This window comes from Spermophilus citellus (assembly GCF_964194105.1).
Source record: "Spermophilus citellus genome assembly, chromosome: 2".
Taxonomy (NCBI): domain Eukaryota; kingdom Metazoa; phylum Chordata; class Mammalia; order Rodentia; family Sciuridae; genus Spermophilus; species Spermophilus citellus.
Window position 1 is genome coordinate 24,543,029 of NC_138183.1, and position 20,989 is coordinate 24,564,017.

General features: G+C 41.4%; 1 protein-coding gene across 1 annotated transcript in view; it reads left to right on the plus strand.

Annotated features, from left to right (window-relative positions):
• FRRS1L (ferric chelate reductase 1 like) overlaps positions 1-20,989 on the plus strand; it is a gene marked incomplete at its 3' end in the record, with an annotated part of 33,527 nt that overhangs the window by 3,611 nt on the left and 8,927 nt on the right. The window contains exon 2 of the mRNA XM_081282305.1: positions 19,396-19,480. Within this exon, the coding sequence (XP_081138431.1) occupies positions 19,396-19,480 (85 nt within the window). The remainder of the gene's footprint in view (positions 1-19,395; positions 19,481-20,989) is intronic.

The following is a 20,989-nucleotide window of genomic DNA, read 5'->3' on the forward strand; positions in this document are numbered from 1 at the left end:
TGATATTGGTCTGTTTAGGTTGTCTATATCCTCCTGTCTCAATCTGGGCAGATCATATGACTTAAGAAATTTATCGATGCCTTCACTATCTTCTATTTTATTGGAGTATAAGGATTCAAAATAATTTCTGATTATCTTCTGTATTTCTGAAGTGTCTGTTGTGATATTGCCTTTTTCATCCCGTATGCTAGTAATTTGAGTTCTCTCTCTTCTTCTCTTCATTAGCATGGCTAAGGGTCTGTCGATTTTATTTATTTTTTCAAAGAACCAACTTTTAGTTTTGTCAATTTTTTCAATTGTTTCTTTTGTTTCGATTTCATTAATTTCAGCTCTGATTTTAATTATTTCTTGCCTTCTACTTCTTTTGCTGTTGTTTTGCTCTTCTTTTTCTAGGATTTTGAGATGAAGTATGAGATCATTTATTTGTTGGTTTTTTCTTTTTTTAAGGAATGAACTCCAAGCAATGAATTTTCCTCTTAGAACTGCTTTCAATGTGTCCCATAGATTCCGATATGTTGTGTCTGTGTTTTCATTTAACTCTAAGAAGTTTTTAATTTCCTCCTTGATGTCTTCTAAAACCCATTGATCATTCAGTAACCTATTGTTCATTCTCCAAGTGATGCATGATTTTTCCTTCCTTCTTTTATCGTTGATTTTCAGTTTCATTCCATTATGATCAGATAAGATGCATGGTATTATCTCTACTCCTTTATATTGTCTAAGAGTTGCCCTGTGACATAATATATGATCTATTTTTGAGAAGGATCCATGTGCTGCTGAGAAAAAAGTGTAACTGCTTGATGTTGGGTGGTATATTCTATATATGTCAATTAAGTCTAGGTTGTTAATTGTGTTATTGAGTTCTATAGTTTCCTTATTCAACTTTTGTTTGGAAGATCTGTCCAGTGGTGAGAGAGGTGTGTTGAAGTCTCCCATGATTATTGTATGGTGGTCTATTAGACTCTTGAACTTGAGAAGAGTTTGCTTGATGAACATAGCTGCACCATTGTTTGGGGCATATATATTTATGATTGTTATGTCTTGTTGGTATATGGTTCCCTTGAGCAGTATGTAGTGTCCCTCTTTATCCCTTTTGATTAACTTTGGCTTGAAATCTATTTTATTAGATATGAGTATGGACACTCCTGCTTGTTTCCGCAGTCCATATGAGTGGTATGATTTTTCCCAACCTTTCACCTTCAGTCTATGTATATCTTTTCCTATCAAATGCGTCTCCTGTAGGCAGCATATTGTTGGGTCTTGTTTTGTGATCCATTCTACTAGCCTGTGTCTCTTAATTGGTGAGTTTAAGCCATTAACATTTAGGGTTATTATTGAGATATGGTTTGTTCTTCCAGCCATATTTGTTTATTAATGTTACTAAACCTGATTTGTTTTCCTCTTTGATTACTTTCCCCCCTTTACTGTCCTACCTCCCACTGTTGGTTTTCATTGTTATTTTCCATTTCCTCTTCCTGTAATGTTTTGCCAAGGATTTTTTGAAGAGATGGTTTTCTAGCTGCGAATTCTTTTAACTTTTGTTTATCGTGGAAGGTTTTAATTTCATCTTCCATCCTGAAGCTTAATTTCGCCAGATACACGATTCTTGGTTGGAACCCATTTTCTTTCAGTGTTTGAAATATGTTATTCCAGGATCTTCTAGCTTTCAGAGTCTGTGTTGAGAGATCAGCTGTTATCCTGATTGGTTTACCCCTAAATGTAATCTGCTTCCTTTCTCTTGTAGCTTTTAAAATTCTCTCCTTATTCTGTATGTTGGGCATCTTCATTATAATGTGTCTAGGTGTGGATCTCTTGATTTTGCACATTCGGTGTCCTGTAGGCTTCTAGGATTTGGGATTCTGTCTCATTCTTCAAGTCTGGGAAGTTTTCTCGTATTATTTCATTGAATAGATTGTTTATTCCTTTGGTTTGGAGCTCTGTGCCTTCTTGTATCCCAATGACTCTTAAGTTTGGTCTTTTAATGTTATCCCATATTTCTTGGATGTTCTGCTCATGGTTTCTTAGCAGACTTGCTGAGCTGTCTATGTTCTTTTCAAGTTGAAATACTTTGTCTTCATTGTCTGATGTTCTATCTTCTAAGTGATCTACTCTGCTGATAGTATTCTCAATTGAGTTTTTAAGTTGTTTTATTGCTTCCTGCATTTCTAGGATTTCTATTTGTTTGTTTTTTATTACCTCTATCTCCCTGTGTAATTGATCTTTTGCTTCCTGGATTTGTTTATGTAGTTCCTTGTCAAAGTGATCTTTCATTGTCTGATTTTGCTGTGTCATGTCTTCCTTGAGACTCCAGATCATCTGAAGCATGTATATCCTGAACTCTTTATCTGACATTCCATCTGTTGCAGCTATTACCTCTTCTAAAGTTGAGTTGACCTGCATTGCTTGTGGTCCTTTCTTTCCTTGCCTTTTCATACTGCTCGCATTTCTTTCTGCTTGGTGAAACTGTTGTGTTTTTGAAATTTTCCCTCTATTTATTTATATTGCTCTTGTATAGTTGAAAAATCTCCCTTGCAGGGCAGGTAGTGGCTGTGATCCTCCTCCAATTGGGGTGATCTGTCTACCACGCTGGCGGGCCTCTAGGTCTGCTCTGCCGGTGGGTCGCAGGTCCGCCTACCCTGCAGGCGCATGGGGCAGCTCTGTCACTCTGCAGGTTGCTGGGCCTGACCTGCCGGTGGGTCGCAGGTCCGCCTACCTTGCAGGTGCGGGGGGAGGGGGCGGCTCCGCCCCTCAGCAGGCCGCTGGGCCTGATCTGCCGGTGGTCACAGATCCGCCTACCTTCCAGGCACGGGGGAGGGGGCGGGCCTGCCCCTCAGCAGGCCGCTGGACCTTTTCTGCTGGTGGGTCGCAGGTCCGCCTACCCTGCAGGCGCGTGGGGCAGTTCTCCTCCCCATCTGTTTTGACCTAAGTTTGCCGTGACTAGCACCCCATCTTCTTAGCGTTCTGTTGGTGCTCACTGTCCTAGCACCAGAGCTGGGTCACATCTCCCTCCCCACTCCCAACCCACTTCTCTGCCACAGCAGTTCTGGTACCCTAGTGTGAGCCACCATTGTTGGGGCCATCTGGGCTGGAAGACTGGGGGTTTGTCAGCCACCAGCCTCCCTGTAGAGCTGCTTCAATGAGCACAAAAGGCAAACTGACTCTATTCAGGAGTGGAAACTGTCTTACTTCTGCAACTTTGGAAAGTAGTCATTTTCCTTTTCTTTGGCTAAGAGGGATATCTGGCAATCAAGCTGGGGTTTGAAATGTTGGGATCTGTTCATGGGTGTTTTCTATTAGTTATGATTAGGTTCATCTATATGCAACCAGCATAAATGCCTTCCACAAGATGGAATTTTCTGTCTTGTAAAGAAAGCTGGAAGTAATCCAGAATTTGTGTGGCGGCTCCCTGATCTTCCAAGACCCTGGATCCTGCTCTTCTGCTTCTTTATATTTCTTAGCATGTAACTTCATGGTCCTAAATATCTGCTTGAGCTCCAGCCATTACCCTCACCATCCAGATAGTGGGGAAAAGGAAGTAGGAAGAAGAGGTCATTGACTACTTTATAAGGATATTACTTGGAGGTTCCATTTAACAATTCTACTTACTTAGTTATGTGGTCACACATAGGTGTAAAGGCAGCTGGAAAAGGTAACCTCACCGCTGAGACATAATAGACCCAGTTCAAAAAATGGAATTACTATATTAAGGGAAATTGAGAGAATAGATTTGGGGAAAATATATTTTTTTAAGTAGTCTTAACTGCTGAAACAGAGACTCCCAACATATAGTGGCTTAAATAAGAGAGAGAATTTTTCTTGCAGATAAGAACCTGGCTGCTCTGGGACTGGTGGGTGGGCTCTATTCCATAAGGTCATTTGGGGACATAGATTCTTTCCAATTGTTGCTCCACAGTCCTTTACCCCTCTGACCTCATCTGTGTGGTAGAAGCCAGGTTGCTTGCATGTCCTTGTTCAAGATTAAGGGAAAGAAATAGAGAAGTTCAGGGTAAGCAATTACCTGTTAGGCTGTCTGCACAAATCACTGCTGCTCATTTTCCTTTGGCAAAAATGTCATTACATGACAGAGCTGTCGGGGAGGCTAGGAGGTGCAGTCCTCTAGCTGGGCAGCCATGTGGCCAGGAAGAAAGTGTAAATGGCAGGCAGAGTTGGAGGACAACAAGCAGAAGCAGAACCTATCACTCTGGAAAAGGATAAATATTCTGAAACCCATCTGTTTCTGGAAGCATCTGTTGCATATTTATTCTGCATACATCCAACCTAGTACTGCCCGGTGACATTAACATGAGCTGATATTCTCATTGGGTACCTATGCCTAACATATGAAGGACAATCTCAGAGTTTAGGCATACAGAGAGAATGATCTGTTAATTGCATGGTCAAGTTTTATGAACTTGGACATCAGGTGGGCCCTATAATCAAGGACAGCTATGTGGAGTCCAGCTGGAGGCATGAAAGACTGGTGAGATGGAAGAGGGAGGGCATTTAGATGAGGTAACCATCCAGTGGTGGCAGGGCATGCTGTCATGTGTGTTCAAATCTCTGGTTGCCCCTCCCATCCATTCTGTACATACAACCGGCTTACCCTTCCTACAGCCCACCTCTAACCCTGTTGGTGTTGCATTTAAAAACCTGTGACAATTTCAACCTGCTCCCTGGAGGAAGCTCGGACTCCCTTCTCTGGAGTTTCTACCCTGGCCCAGTTCCCCTTCACAATATCTGCTACTCTTCCCATTCTCTGCTGTTATGGTTTAGATGTGGTGTCCCCCCCACAAAAGCTCATATGTGAAACAGTGCAAGAAAGTTTGCTGAAGAAATGATTGGGGTACAACCTTAACCTAATTAGTGAATTGATCCCTGATGGGATTAACTGAGTGGTAATGAGGCAGCTGGGCTGTGGCTGGAGGAAGTGGTTCAGTGGGGGCCTGGCTTTGGGATATCTGGAGAGTAAAGACTCTCTCTACTTCCTGATCATCCTGTGAACCCCATCCCTCTGCCACACTCTTCCGCCATGATGTTCAGCCTCACCTTGAGCCCCAGGAATGGAGTCTGCTGAATATATGGATTGACTTATGAAACTGTGAGTCCTTAAATAAACGTTTCCTCCTCTATCATTGTTCTGGTCGGGTCCTTTAGTCACAGCAGTGAAAAAGCTGACTATAACACCTGCCCCAAGTGCCCACTTCCTGTTCTTCTGCCCTGCCCTCTGACAGTTTCTCACTTCCTCTTCAGATACAGATCCTACCATGAGCTGGTGGGGATGTTTGTGGGGGGACCTCTCAGGGGTAGCACCTCTGCTAGTTTACCCTGGACCTGGGCTTTCACCCTATAAGTCCTGAGGAGGGAGTCTTAAAAACCATTGTTGACACTGTCTTAAAAGGGACTGTCAGAGAAGCAAAACCATGAGAGAGAAGGTGTTGGAAACAGTGTCCCAAACCACCATGAGCAAGAAGGCATGGGCACTCCAGGTGGCCGATGGACTTGAGATGGGAGGCAGGGGGTGACCCTCCTTAGGGTGGATTTAGATTCGGTGGGGAAGGAAGGACACAGGCTGATTGCTTTGGAGGAAGTGGCAAGTGGAATCGTGCCTTTAAACTATTCTTTAGGAGTGTGTGTGTGTGTGTGTGTGTGTGTGTGTGTGTGTGTGTCTATTCCGTTGTCAGTGGACCTTTATTTTATTTATATGTGGTGTTGAGAATCGAACCCAGTGCCTCATACCTGCCAGACAAACGCTCCACCACTGAACTATGACCCAGCCCTAAACTGTTCTTTTTTCCCAACAGAATAAACGGAGTTGTCCTTTTGAGGCAATCAGGCCACTGGCTTCTTCCATGCAGAGTCCCCACTTCACAGATTCCAAATAGCCAAAAAAAAATTGAGTTTGCAATGAAGAGCTGGCTTGGCCATGTGCAACTGGAAAAGGGGAATTAGAGCAAGAGGGTAGAATAAGGATTTCAGTGAAGCTGGGGGAGACCCACTGACCATTATTGACCCTGTCCACAGACCATCTCTCTTCTGTCTGGTTGCCTAGGACCCCCAATCCAGAAGCTGTGCATTGCCTGATTTGGTTTCTCTGATCACCCCTTCATGTACTCACTTTTTAAATTTAAATTATGTGTTGTTTTAACTATGCTGGTTTTCAGAATTCATTATCTTAGCCTACACTGTTTATCTTTGCCGTCCTGGCTCAAATGCCACCTCTTTCAGGGAGCTTTCCCTGATTTTCTCCCCTTCCCATCCTGGGCCAATAAGCAAGGCTATTCTCCCAGGGCACACTCCTAACCCTGCCATGACCTGTGGGCTGTCAGCACTCAGGAGTCTGGATAGGGTCTTGGTACTTGTACCCACACCTCTTTCCCTTGAGCTTCTCAAACCAGAATCTATATATTCTGAACAAGATAGAATATGCAGTGGATTACCATTTGATTATGGGCAAATACCCATTCTGTGGATTCTCTGGGGAAAAACAAGAGCAAAGAACTGTGTGAGATGTTGGCTTCCTAAGGGAAGCCTCCCCCTCCCATCTCCCTGCAGCTCAGATGGCCAGGTTTGAGGAACAGATCCTGAGCCTTAACCCAGCCAGCCACAAAAGATGATGGTACCTGACTTGCCCTTGGGGCCAGACCCTGCCTGGGACCGAAAAGAGCCATGCATGCTTGCTTATCTTAAGGCATAATGATCTGAATGATTGTAAAGTGGCCCAGTCAGTGAGTTTCTGACCATTGAGTTCTGACCAGTTTTTGCAATCTTGAGAGAGCGAGCTGGTAAAGAGGCAAACAGGACAGAAACATGGGGAAAGGGAAGGAGCTCCCTCACCTTCCCATATCCCTCCTTCATCCGCCATGCAGGTGGCTAAGTAACTCGTCACCCTGCTAATCCAGAAATTGTTTAAAGGTAACGATTTGCATCTGATTTCTCTCTTTTCCCTCCATGAATCTGCGCCGATGATTACACGCAGTGGAGCTAACTGGTAACAAGTGCTTGTTGTGTGTCAGGCACTGTTCTAGGCACTTTACCCGTATTGACTTCACTCCTTTCAGCAACCCTGTGAGTTAGAAACTACCCTGATCCCTGCCTCAGAGTTCAGGGAACTGAGCCACAGAAAATGTAAATATCTTAGCCAAGGTCACACAGCTAGGAGAGCAGAGAACTGTGTGGGTTTGCTGGTTGACATTCAGCCTGCCTGGAGTGGAGGGTCCCGGGGGACCTGAGCTAGGAAATGCAGTTGGACAGGTGGAACTGGGTATTTCTGTGAGTGAAGTTGAGAAGAGGAGTTAGGCGTTGATCTGGCAGGCAGCTGGAGACTGCAGGTTCCTGAGCAGCAGAATCCCACCAGCAAGGCTGCGTTCACACACATGTGGCACTTCACACTTCACAACGTCCCTTGATGGGGCCATGTTGTTATATGATTCTAATGAGTAGGAAAAATGGTTCAGGAGGCCCAGAAAGAGGCTGATGCAGTAGTTCTCAGAGATGAAGCTGAATGGTATGGCCAATTTCTGGTTAAAACTTCAAGGAGTCTAGTACTAAATTAATACCTGAAGGCAGTGAGCCAAGCAGTTAATTAGAAGCAATAAATAGCAAACCAGAAGCCATTAACCACCCAGTAGAGCATGGGAAGCAGGCTCAGGGGATTGCAGAAAAGGAACAGAGAGTGCCCATGAATTACACAGGCACGGAAACCTCAGAACCATACTGGGAAGCTCCAAAGTCAACTGAGAAAATAAGTCTCACTGAGCCACATCCCCAGGCCACAGTGTATGCATTGCACAACTAAGGAAGACAAGTCAGTGCAAAGGAGATAGAACGGGCTGGAGGAGAGAGGGGCAGGGAAAGTCTTTCAGGAATGAAGCAACAGGGTCAGGTGGTTGCTTCAGAAAGATGGCCCATGGGGTGTAGCTGGGTTAGAGAGCTGGCCTAGTATGTGCAGGGCCCTGGGGTCCATGCCCAGCATTAAAAAAGAAAAACATGGCTCATGGTAGAAGAAGAGGAACGGAATAGGAGGGTGAATAGTATCCCAGAGGCAGGCTCAGGTGTCTGCGGTAGGAGTCACAGGAAGTGATGGTTAAGTGGATGCACCAGGTGGGAGAAGGGGCGACCTCTAGGAGTGAGGTTTCGTGATTGGGAGACTGGTCAGTGGTCGGATTGTTCACTGAGAAAGTAAACACAGGAGGAAGAGCACTGGGGAAGCAGAGGAACTTGGTGTGGGACATTAGAAGTTGATTTGCTTGTAGAATCTCCAGATAGAACCCTCTGGATGCAGTTGGCTTTGGGGCTTAAACACTGACATAAAAAGAGGAAAAGCTGGAAATTGGGACATTCAAGAAAGAAGAGAATAAATCTAAGGAGAGTAAAGAAAAAATAATAATAAGGGCATAGCAGAATCATTGAAAGAGACACCAAATACTCAGTAAAGAGAGTCAACAAAATCAAAAGTGAGTCTTTAAAATATGAGTAAGAGCTGAGTGTGGTGGCACATACCTGTAATCCCAGCTACTCGGGAGGCTGAGGCAGGAAGATTGCAAGTTTGAGGCCAGCCTGGGCAACTTAGAAAAAAGCCCTGTCTCAAAATAAGGAAAAGGATGGAGTGGTAGCTCAGTGGTAGAGTGCTTGTCTAGCATGCACAAGGCCCTGGGTTCAATCCCCAACACAGAATGGATGAATAGATAGACATTGAAATAGACAGATATTGAGAGATAAATATTGAGACAGATATTAGGATAGGTAGATAAAGAATAAGAGAGATAACTGTATTAATCAGGGTGCCACAGATAAAAAGTAAAATAAAATAAAACAATAGCTTTCTTCTAGGGATTGGCTCACATGATTGTGGAGGCTGTGAGTTCAAGTCCAAAGTCTTACAGTTGGGCCAGCAGGTTGGAGACCAAGTAATGAGCCCATGTTATGGGTCAAGTCCAATGGCATCTGTCGTTGCATTGCTTGGGGGAGTGAATGAAGCCCCCGGCTCTATTACAGAGGGAAGTCTGTGTAATTCCAAGTCCACCAAGTGTAATCCCTCCAAAAACACCCTCACAGGATCATCCACAACAATGTTTGACCACATACCTAGGCACCAGGGCCCATCCAAGATGACACATAAAATTAACCATCAGAATAAGTTTCTGTTGAGATGGAACATGAAAAAAAAAAAGAGAGAAGTCAAATAATATTAGAAATTAAAAAGGGAAAATTTTAGACATAGCAGAGATTAAAAGGCTAATTGAGTTATAATTATAACAACAAAAATATAGATAACCTAATTTAAAAATGGGGAAAATCACCATAGTCAATTTTAGAGCATATTCATGACACTGAAAAATCTCTAAAGAGAGATTTTTCCAAAGAAGATGTACACGTAGCTAAGGGGCACATGAAAGGATACTCAATTAAGGAAATGCAAATCAGAATCATAATGACGGGTGGGTGTGTAGCTCAGTGGTAGAGTGCTTGCCTAGCATCCTGGATTGCATCCCCAGACTGCAAAACAGCAAAAACAAAATCATACAGATGTCTTCTGATTCCAATGCAGTAGAATTGGAAATTAACAAAAGCGGATTGGGGGGGAGTCACCCTGTCTGGAAAAGAAAACAACATGAACCCATGTGTTAAAGAGGAAATCATAACCACGAATGGTGGGACTCCACTTTGTGTACAACCAGAGATATGAAAAAATTGTGCTGTACATGTGTAATATGAACTGTAATGCATTCTGCTGTCATATATAACAAAATTTTAAAAAGAGGAAATCATAAAGAAAATTAAGAAACACATCTAATGACCATCAGAACATTGCATATCAAAATGTTTCACATGAATCTAAAGTAGAGCTTAGAAATTTATAGTTTTGAATACATCTATCAGGAAATAAGATTGAAAACATGTGAACATGGAATCCAACTCAAAATGGAAACAGAAAGGAGGAGGTAATACAGATCTGAATAGGAATAAGTCATATGGAAAACACACCCAAATGAGGACAATTACCCAAAGCAAAATCTGACTCTCTGAAAAGTCTCATAAGAGAACACAATTTTTGGGGACAAATCTAATCAAAGGAAAGGGTGAGGATGCAGAATAAAGAAGAAGAAATATGAAGATACGGTGGATTGGCTTCCTCTGCATCTATCCTGCCCGCTCCCTGGTGTGCCTACCTCTATTGCAGAGGTTACAGTGCAAACTTGAAGCCCAAGTTTTGCCTGTGATTTTGATTCCGTCAATTAGATGCATGACATTTGAATTCAGAAGTGAGGTAATGTGGAGCTAAGGCATCACATGCAAGACATCTATTGTGTGTTAGCTTTGTGTCACTGTGACCAAAATAGCTGACAAGAACTACTTAGAGGGGGAATATTTTGGTTTTGCTCACAGTGTCATAGGTTCAGTCTGTGGTCAGCCCACTCCATCCCACTGGGCCTAAGATGAGGCAGAACATCATGGCAGAAGGCTATGGTGGAGGAAAGCTGTCAGCTCGTGATAGACAGCAGGAGAAAGAGAGAGAGAGAGAGAGAGAGAGAGAGAGAGAGAGAGAGAGAGAGAGAGAGGGAGGGAGGAGAGAGAGAGAGTGAGTTTGAGCAAGGAGTCAAAGTACATTATCCCCAAGTTACATCCCCACTGATCTACTTCCTCAGCTACACCCTACCTTCCTACTGTTACCACCCAGAAATCCATTCAAATTATTAATTCATCACTGATTAGGTTACAGCTCTTGTAGTCTAATTATTTCATCTCCTGCATTAATATATGAGTTTTTATGGGGGACAGCTCATATCCAGACCATACCATACTGGTTTTTCTTTCTTTTCCTTTTTCTTATTGAATGTCATTTCCATACAATTCACCCATTTAAAGAGTACAGTGCAGTAGTTTTAAGTATATTCACAGGGTTATGCAGCCATCACCATAGTCAATTTTAGAGCACATTCATGACACTGAAAAGAGATACTACACCCCTTATCCATTGCCCTGCAGTCTCCTCATCTTCCCTCTCCCCACACCCTTCTTGCCCCAGCTGAAGACAATCACTAATCTTTCTGTCTCAATATTTATGTATTCTGGACATTTAATGTAAATGAGATTATAAAATATGTGGCCTTTGTTACTCTCTTCTAAGCAAAATGAGTTTAAGTTTCATCCATGTAGTAGCATATATCAGTACTTTATTTTTTGTGGCTAAATAATATTTCATTTTATGCATTTACTTTCTCTTTTTTTTTTGTACTGGGGATTGAACCCAGGGGCACTTAACCATGGGGCCACATTCCCAGCCTATTTTATATTTTATTTAGAGACAGGGTCTCACTAAGTTGCTTAGGCCTTGCTAAATTGCTGAGGCTGGCTTTGGTCTTAGGATCCTCCTGCCTCAGTCTCCCAATCCAGTAGGATTACAGGCGTGCGCCATCATCATACCCAGCTCCCATATTTTGTTGATCATTCATCAATAGGTGGACATCTGGTGGTTTCCACTTTCTGGCTATTATGCATAATGCTGTCATGTACATACAAATTTTTGTGTAAACCTATTTTTTTATTTTTATTTTTTTAGTTGTCAATGGACCTTTATTTAATTTATATGTGGTGCTGAGAATCAAACCCAGCGCCTCACACATGCTAGGCAAGTGCTGTACCACTGAGCCACAAACCCAGCCCTAAACTTATATTTTTAATCTCTCTTGAGTACACACCTAAAATGGAATTGCTGGGTCATATGGTAAGTTTATGTTTAACCTTTTTTTTTCTGGTACTGAGGATTGAACCCAGGGGCACTCTAACACTGAACTCATTGCCAGCCCTTTTAATTTTTTGACTGGAGACAGGGTCTTGCTAAATTGTCATAACTGACTTCAAACGTGTGATCCTTCTGCCTCTGCCTCCTGAGTAGCAGGGATTAAGGTGTGTGTCACCACATCTGGCTTATGTCTAACCTTTTGAGGACTGCCAACCTGTTGTACAAGGCTGTTGAGCCCTTTTACATATCCACCTGCAATAAAAGCACAGTTGTCTTAGCAAGCCAGTTCAGTGATGGGCTTCTGGGTAACAATCTCCCAGGCTTAGCCTACAGCTTACTCCTTCAGCCCTCCCCAAAACTTATCTTTTTCTACGTAAAATAGCTTGAGTGGTTTGTGTTTTCTGCAAAATATGTCATCTAATAGGTAAAAAAAAAAACCCTGCTTTTTAAAATTTATGTAATACGAGCTTATGAGGTAGCTAAGTAGTAGAGTGCTTGCCTAGCACATGCAGGTGATCTCTAGTACCACAAAACAAAACAAAACAAAAACAAAAAAAAAGATGAAGAAAAAAAATGTGTGTGTGTGTGTGTGTGTGTGTGTGTGTGTGTATATGATTAAAAATTGAGTACAATGCTCAATAAAGTTCAGCCAGGTAAAAAAATTCTGGAACTAAATAATATGGCATAATGAAGCGTTTAAACAAGTTAAAAAATTCAAGAAATTTAAACATTAGCTAACTAAATCCAGCACTGTATCTGAAAACACACAATATTTACAGATATAATGTATTGTATCAATGGTGAATTGATAACAGAAAAAAATCTTACCTATATAATTTTACAGTATTTAGATATATTAAAAATATATCTTAAAAACGTCAAGTGCTGGGCATGGTGGTGCATGCCTATAGTCTCAGTTACTTAGGAGACTGAGGCATAAGGAACCCTTGAGCCTAGGAGTTTAAGATAAGCCTGGACAATATAGCAAGAACTTGTCTAAAAAATTAATACATAAGTATAGTTTTTAGAAGATTACAAATATATTAGAAAAATCTTTTACTCGATAGAGTCTCTTTTGAAAAAAAATTGAAACTAACAGTATATTTAATGGAAAATCTTTTAGGTTTTATTTCTTTAGGGTTAAAATAAGACAAGGATACCCCTTTATTATGACTATTACTGTTCAATATAGTACAGGAAGTCCTGGCCAAAGGAAAAAAAAAATTCAGAGTCATAAGAATTGGAAGGGAAGACATGATGTGAGTATTTACAAAGAAAACCAAAAAGAATGAATAAACAGACATAATCAAGACAATGCAGTAAGGTTGTCATAACCAAGATCAGGGCACAGAAACCCAAAACTCCCTTCTTCACCAGCAGTATTAGGCAAAGAATGTAAAAGAAATGAAGATATTGTTTGAAATATTATATTATCCAGATGTTACATGATAAAGAATGTATCAGTCCTAAAACTACTAAGAGATATAAAAGATGTGAATAGACAGGCATACCATGATCTTGGAAATGAAAATTAGTATTATAAATTAATTCTCCCTCCTCCCACAATTCATCTGTATGTTTAATGCAATTCCAAACAAAAAGGTCTAGAAGCATTTGGGGAGAGAACTTGGCAAATTAATTTCTATAGTTTACATGGAAGAATTAAGTTTCATGAATTGCTAAGCAGGCTTTGTCTTGCTAGATATTAAGATATAAGATAAAGTCTGGTATTTAATAGTATATAGTCCTGGTTCAGAAAATAGGTCAGAAATTGACCTATGTTAACAAGACTTGGTTATCATTATTGAGGTATCATCATAAATCCCTAGGGAAAAGATGAATTATTTCACAAATTGTGTTGAGAAAATTTTATTCAATATAGGGAAAAAATAAAATTGATCTCTTATCTCACACCATATAAAAAATAAATTCCCAATGGGTCAAAGCTCTAAATATGCAAGAAAATACTACAAAGGCAATAAATGAAAATATAAAGGAACATCTTCACATCCTTGGGTGGAGGGTGAACTCTTAGACAAGACCCTTGAAAGGCCACCCCCAAAGAAGAAAAATTCTTAGCTTCACTCCATCAAATTTAAAGCTTTGAGTCCAAAAAAAAAAAAAAATACCAAACAAAAATAAATAAAAAGAAAACCCAAACTGGTGACAGACTTAAAGGAAAAATAATGGAATCATCTGGAACCAGGTTTCTGGAATACATACAAACTCCTATGATAACGATCACAAACCCAAGTAATAAAGGGAGAATGCGGAAATACACATCACAGAAAGAGAAACCCAACTGGTTGCTGAAGACAGGGAGAAATGTTCAGTGCACCAGTACTCAGGGAAACCCAAGCTAACGTGAGAGAGTGGTGGCATCAGTACAGCAGAGGACACGGGGGACCGGGGCAGTCATGCACGACTCCGGGTGTCATCATGAATTCTGATCTCATCAAGCTTTGTGGAATTGAAAACATGACCCATCATTTCCTCTCCTGGGTTTTTTGAAACAAAATGAAAACCACTTGCACATACATACAGGAAACGAGGGCAAGGATGTTCATCTCTTTAACATGTGAGAAAGCACCATGTCAGAGGCAGCCCATGTGCTGAACCTGGAAGGATGTTTAAGAAAATGTACACACCTCAGGGAATATTATTCAGCCAGCAGTAATAACCAGGCTTATGTTTACACATATAGGTAGATTTTCAAGGGGAAATATTAAACAGAATGATGAGCTGTACTGTTCTGTGTCATTTATGCAGATCACAAATAGAAATAGAAATATTACATTTTTAAAAGCACATATACATAACGAGAAATACATGGACAATGAATGGTAATTGGGGTGGGCCCTCACTAGTCTGCCCTGCTGGGGTATTTCCAGACTTGTGTGTGGCCATGGGATGGCCAATGCAGCACACCTGTGAACAGAGTGGCCCAGTGGTGCAGTAGGCAGAGTGAGAAATTGTCTATGCCCAGAATCTGCACTTTAGAAGCTACTTCTGGGCTGGCAGCTTGGGTAATATCTTATAGGGCAATCATGCAAGAGATATGAAAGGTGTTTTGCAACCTGGAAGATTCCAACCTTGCACAGGCAGAGTTCTGGGCTTCGTGGAGACAAAGAGCATACCCTCCAGCTCTGGATTGTCTGGAATCCATTATTACTGATGTGTCCTTTCAGGTTTTCCTGGTAAGAGATTTTTACTGTGATAAAATATCTTTTTCAGATATGTGGGTCAGAGTGTTCATTTTTTGTTAAGATCTTCCTCCTGGTCAGAAGGATATGCCGGAATTATACCATGCTCAGTCTAAGGGAGGAAAATGAGGTTAGGAATGGATCAAAGAAAAATATAAGATGGCCTTTGCATAAAGTGATCATGAGTGTTTCACAAGCCAAGAAATGGCAATTTAATTCAGTGCTCCTGGGCACTTAAAAACCCACAAATCAAAATAATTTACTACTAGAATTGTATAATGCATATAAAACGTAGATTCTATTGAGTATCATTATTCAGTAGCCTTTGAAATGATAGCTGCTAATAAGCTACAGTCTGGGCAGATGCATTGTATCAGAATTCAAGAATGAATCCATTTCGTCGGTATTAAAGTCCAGTCGGAAAGACAGAAATCACACTAGCTATTTTAACAGGGTCACTAGTGCTAGGAGCTAAGTAGGAGCTGGGAGGACTGAAGAAGCATCAAGGGAGCAGCAGGAGAGCAGAGAGAAAGTAACCAGAAGAAGCAGCCACCACCCCTGGGTCTGGGGTACCAAGAGAAAGGCTTGGGGTTCTCAGAACCTGGATGCTCAGACAAGGGACCTCCCAGAGATGCTACCAACTTTCAAGAATGGGGCTCTGCCCAGCTGCTGACAGTTTTGAGCAGGGTTCTGAGGCTTTTTTTGGAAATCTAGCACAAAGCTGGGAACTCAAACCACCTGCCACTGTAAGGATGGAGCAAGGTTACTGAGGACTTGCTTTCTGGAACAGCAGCCTAACTGGAAGGAAGAGTCCTCTTTCCTTCCTCCCTCACATGCGACCTGTCAGTGTGCCTTAGCAGCTGGCAAGGGAGGTTTGTATGGTGCTCAGCCTGTGGAAGGCTGGTTTGTAGCCCATAGGCAAGAGTTTAGACGCAGGCACTTAGTCCAAATTTAGTCCAAATAGTGAGCGATCATTTAAGTTCAGGAAAAAAATTTGGAATACCGCTCCACTTCTCTAATACCAAATTTCATCAGCAAACTTCTTTCTGGTATTTCAAACATAGTACAGACCCCACAGGTTAAAAAGGTCATGGGCTACAAGAAGACCGTCCACACGCCAAACTAACCAGCCATAAATGCAGGGGCTTTCCACACTGCCATGACTCAGGCTCTATAACTCTGTCTCGTGGAATTTAGGAAAGCACCATACTTACAGTGTTGTCATCCAGGATACCACTCAGGACCACCTACAGAGAGACACCGAGGGTGAAGTTTGGCTGGCTCCCAAATCCAGTTTCCATGTTTTTGGTGGAATCAGCATGTTTACCCTCAGTTACGGTTTGGATATGAAGTGTCCCCCCAAAACTCATGTGTGGAGCAATGTGGGAATATTCAGAGATGGGATGATCAGCTGATGAGACTTGTGACCTAATCAGTGAATGGATCCATTTGATGGATTAATAATTTGAATGGATTCATGGTGGGTAATTGTAGGCAGGTAGAGCACGTCTGGAGGAAGTAGTTCCCTGGAAGCTGCCTTGAGGATGATATTGTCCCTGGATTTTTGCATGCAAGCTCCCTCTGCTTCCTGGTTGACATGCCCTGAGCTGCTTTCCCTTGCCCTTCCACCAAAGTGTTCTGCTTCACCTTGGGCCCAGAGCAATGGAGTTTGGCTGACTACAGACTGTAACTATGAAAGTGTGAAACTTTTTCTTCTCTAAATTATTTTTGTTGAGGTAATTTGACCTTGACCATAGAAAGCTAACACCCACTGCCAACAATCCATGTGTTCAGTCAGGGAGCTCCACTGAGCTTCAGTGTCCAGAAATTTTATTGGGGTTTCACTTTGTGGGAATGAGATAAAACTCAATTTCCAGTCCCCCTTACCTCCTCAGAGGTGGGGAGGAGTCCAAATTCCAATTTTTTTTATCGGATATTAGTCTTTCTGGTGGTCAACTTCCATCCCGAGTCATATCATCTCTTAGCACAAATTCAGGTGTGATCCAGCGGGTTCATGAATACCAGAGACACTCGTATTACTTGGAAAAGTCTAAGGATTTAGAGTTTGTCTCCCATGAACCAGAGACAAAAGCCAAATTATCTTTCAGCAACCTACAAAACAAGATAAAAATAAGTTACTAGGGGTTAGGAGTGTAGCTCGGTGGTAGAGTATGTGCTTAGCCTGAGTTCAATCCCCAGTACTGGGAAAAAAGTGATATTGAATGGATGTACAAGTGCATTTGACAGAATACTAGTTTTCATTCCAAGTTTTAGAGGCATACAAGGTGATAGAAACTTACTACTAGAGAAACTATTTGCCAATACTAATAAATCAGTTTAGATCATATGTGTGAGTTTTGTTGCAAAACTTGCTTTTGCCAGGCACAGTAGTGCACACCTTTAATCCCAGGGGCTCTGGAGGCTGAGGCAGGAGGATCGCAAGTTCAAAGCCAGCCTCAGCAACTCAGGGAGACCCTGTCTCAAAATAAAATTTAGAAAGGGTTGGGGATGTGGCTCAGTGGTTAAGCGCCCCTGTGTTTAATCCCTGATGTCAAAAACAAAACAAACAAACAAACACACACAAAATAACCTTGCTTTTATTTGGAGTTCAGAAGCCCAATTTTTTAAAAAGATAGCATTACCCAATGGTTATTAGTTCTCAGTTCAGTTTACAAAATATAATGGTAATAATAATCCAAAAACTAGCATTTATTGATCTAGGAATCTTCCATATACCAATGTATTATTCAGTGGGAAGTAGTAAGGGTGCTATGTTGAAAAAAATGAAAGAAGATAGGGAGTCTGAGTCAGAAGCAAAGTTAAAAAGATCGTTTTTGTGAGTCACCTGCATTCCTAGGTAAATATTCTGAGGAAAAAAAAAATGACCTCAAGACTGTGGTGAGATGTAAGAGGAAGAACACAGATGAAGGTGCATGGAACAACTGCTCCATAAATATTAGGGTAAAACAAAAAAAAAAAACTCAGTCAAGGCAGAGCTCCTCTGTTGTGTTCAAATGGATATAGGTTTTAGCACAAAATAGACATTCAACTAGCAACAAGTAATGCCTGTGACCTAATTGCTTAGAGGTCGCAAAAATTGCTTAGATGTGGGCTATACTCCCAATCAATAAAGTAATAAAAATGGAATAAAATAAAACTAAACTTCATTTTAAAAAGCAGTACAATAGAGGAAAAACTAATAATTTTTATGTTTATTTACATTACCTAATGTTAGTGGGTGATTTTATTACATCATTTGACAATCTTTTATTCAGTGTCCAGGGTCAAACACTAGGCTGGACAGAAAACACAGGGTGAATCCCACAGAGCTCCCATGTGAAGTACTCAGCCTAGGAGGCTGGTTATAAACTGGAGGCAGGCCTTGCCGTGGCCTCATTCTTTCATATGTAATTGATGTATTATAATAGTAAGTAATTTTATAACAAAGATACACAATTGCTAGGAACCGTCTTTAAGGGATTTAGAGGATCTCTGGAAGTGTTATATACAGTTTAAGGCAAAATAGCAATTCAGAGAAATGGAATGGAAAAATCCTATTTTCATGTATTTAAGTGGAAAAATCCTACTATCGAAAATAGAAGGGTAGTATTGATATTTTTGTTTCTTTTAGAGAATGTGTACTGTATTAGAACTGTGGTTTTCAAACTCCCAAGGGACAGTGGTAAACCAATGGTTATATGGAATTATGCCCCTGCTCAGTGTCTCCAGTTCCTTAAATGAGAAAAGAGAACACCCATTCCCAGATGCTATGTAAGGTTGAATCCAGAGGCGCATGCCCTGTGCTGACCCCCAGGGAGCAAGATTAGGCTTAGTCAAAGCCCTTTGTGAGTCCCCAGCCATTGCTAGGCATACGCAATGGAAAATAGTCAAAACTTGTGGGGAGCCACCTATGAAGCTTCTTGAGTGGTCTTTTACTGGGTGCTAAGCCATGGGGGACTTAGGTCTCCCCTTGGGAAGGATCCCAAGGTGTGAGCTCTTAGCCCTCTCTCTACTAGCGGGGCAGCTCTTGTAGCTCTGAAATTGGGTGTAACCCATTAGACCTGGACAGCTCACCTCCTATCTTATTTGGCAGAAGAACATTCTATGGAAAACCTTTGAAGTTTCCCCCATATAGAATAAAGCAAACATGGCTCTCGTGGGCTCTCTCTTCCCAGTGTGGAAGCTTGACCTCTAAGGTCAAAGAGCTGTCCCACCCCCGCTTTCCAAAATTACTTTCTATGTAGTCTGGGTTTTTTTTTTTTTTTTTTTTTTGCTGCCTTCTTTTCTTAGCTTTCTATTGTAGCCAGTTCACTCCATGCAGAGGAAACCCAAATTCTACTGCCCACATCAGATGTGGGCGAGAAAAAGTTTTATTTTATTTATTTTTTTAATTCTCATTGAAAAAGTTGATATTGGATTTTCTAATCTCTATTTTTTCTCACTTTCCAGGTTACGCTTTTCCAACCGCTCCTCCTGTGGATCCATTTGCCAAAATCAAAGTGGAAGACTGTGGGAAAACTAAGGGATGCTTTAGGTTGGTAGAAAAATATGACCTTAAGTCTAAGAACTATATTTACTTCTCAAGGTAGTATTTAAATTGCATGCAATTTATTCCAATCAGGAGCCCATATCCTTTCATAATCTCTACAATGTTATGGTGTTTCCTTTTTTGGGGGGCGGGGGGTGGTACCAGGGATTGAACTCAGAGGCACTCAACCATGGAGCAATCATACCCCCAACACTATTTTTTTAAAAATTTGTTTAGTTATACATGGACATAATATACTTATTTTTTAGGTGGTGATGAAAATCGAACCCAGTGCCTCACACATGCTAGGCAAGCGCTCTACCACTGAGCCACAATCCCAGCACCCCCAGCACTACTTTAAATATTTTATTTAGAGTTAGGGTTTCACTGAGCTGCTTAGCACCTCTTTGTGGCTGAGGCTGGCTTTGAACTCATGATTCTCCTGCCTCAGCCTCCCAGGCCACTGGGATTATAGGCTTTCACCACTGCCCGTCGCCGTTATGGTGTTTTCTAGAGTTATGGTGTTTCTAGTGGCCACTCGGTGTTTAAAAGCTTTTTAGCTCTAGCATGCACTAGTCACTGGACCTCCATTTCTGGTTCTCCATTTCTGCTGTGACCCCAGTGTTTATTTCTCATCAATAGGCTGTAATGGGGAGATTCACATGACACAAAATATGTCTATGCTTATTCAGTAGGAGCTGTGGGCAGATCAAGCAATGATAGAAGTATCTAATACCCAATTCCTTTTCAAATAAATAGTCGTGACTTGTGGGTTTCTGCATAGGGCTAACTAGTCACTGAGCATTGATTATTGTAGTAAGCTTGCCACTCAGGCATCGGTGAGTGCCCACATGATTATTTAGGGGTGTTCCACCAAGACACATTGTGTTAGGCTAAAAAACTGTGGTGTGCATAGTAGACCTTTCATCTAGTCAGTGCTGCCTTGTTGGAAAAGCTTTCTCTTTGAACCCTTTGCTTCCTGAAACAAACTATTAAAACCTTTAGTAGGGTTTTAATGGTCACTGCACTGAGGTTCTGATTTGGTGGTTGTTCAGAGTTCAAGGTCTAAGGGGAAAACAATGAATATGGAGCTTTGAGCTTTCTTTGGATTACAAACTCATTTCAAATCTACCTTTTAAAAATCTAAACTGCTAGTATTGAGGAAGATGGTTAGTAATGTACAATTTCTGGTGATTAGGGGGTGCTTTTGAGAAGGAATGGAACTTTAGCACCCTGATGGTTTAAGAGTGACTTGTTTTCATTTTTTTAATATTTATTTTTTAATTGTAGTTGGACACAATACCTTTATTTTATTTTATTTATTTTATGTGGTGCTGAGGATCGGATCCAGAGCCTCATACATGTTAAGTGAGTGCTCTGCCGCTGAGCCCCATCCCCAGCCCTTGTTTTTATTTTTTGTTCCTTTAACTTTACTTGGCCCTTTTCATATTTTTCAACCCAGTTCCAGGTTGCCTTGATCTTACATTTCTCCTCCACTGCTCAGGATATTTCTAC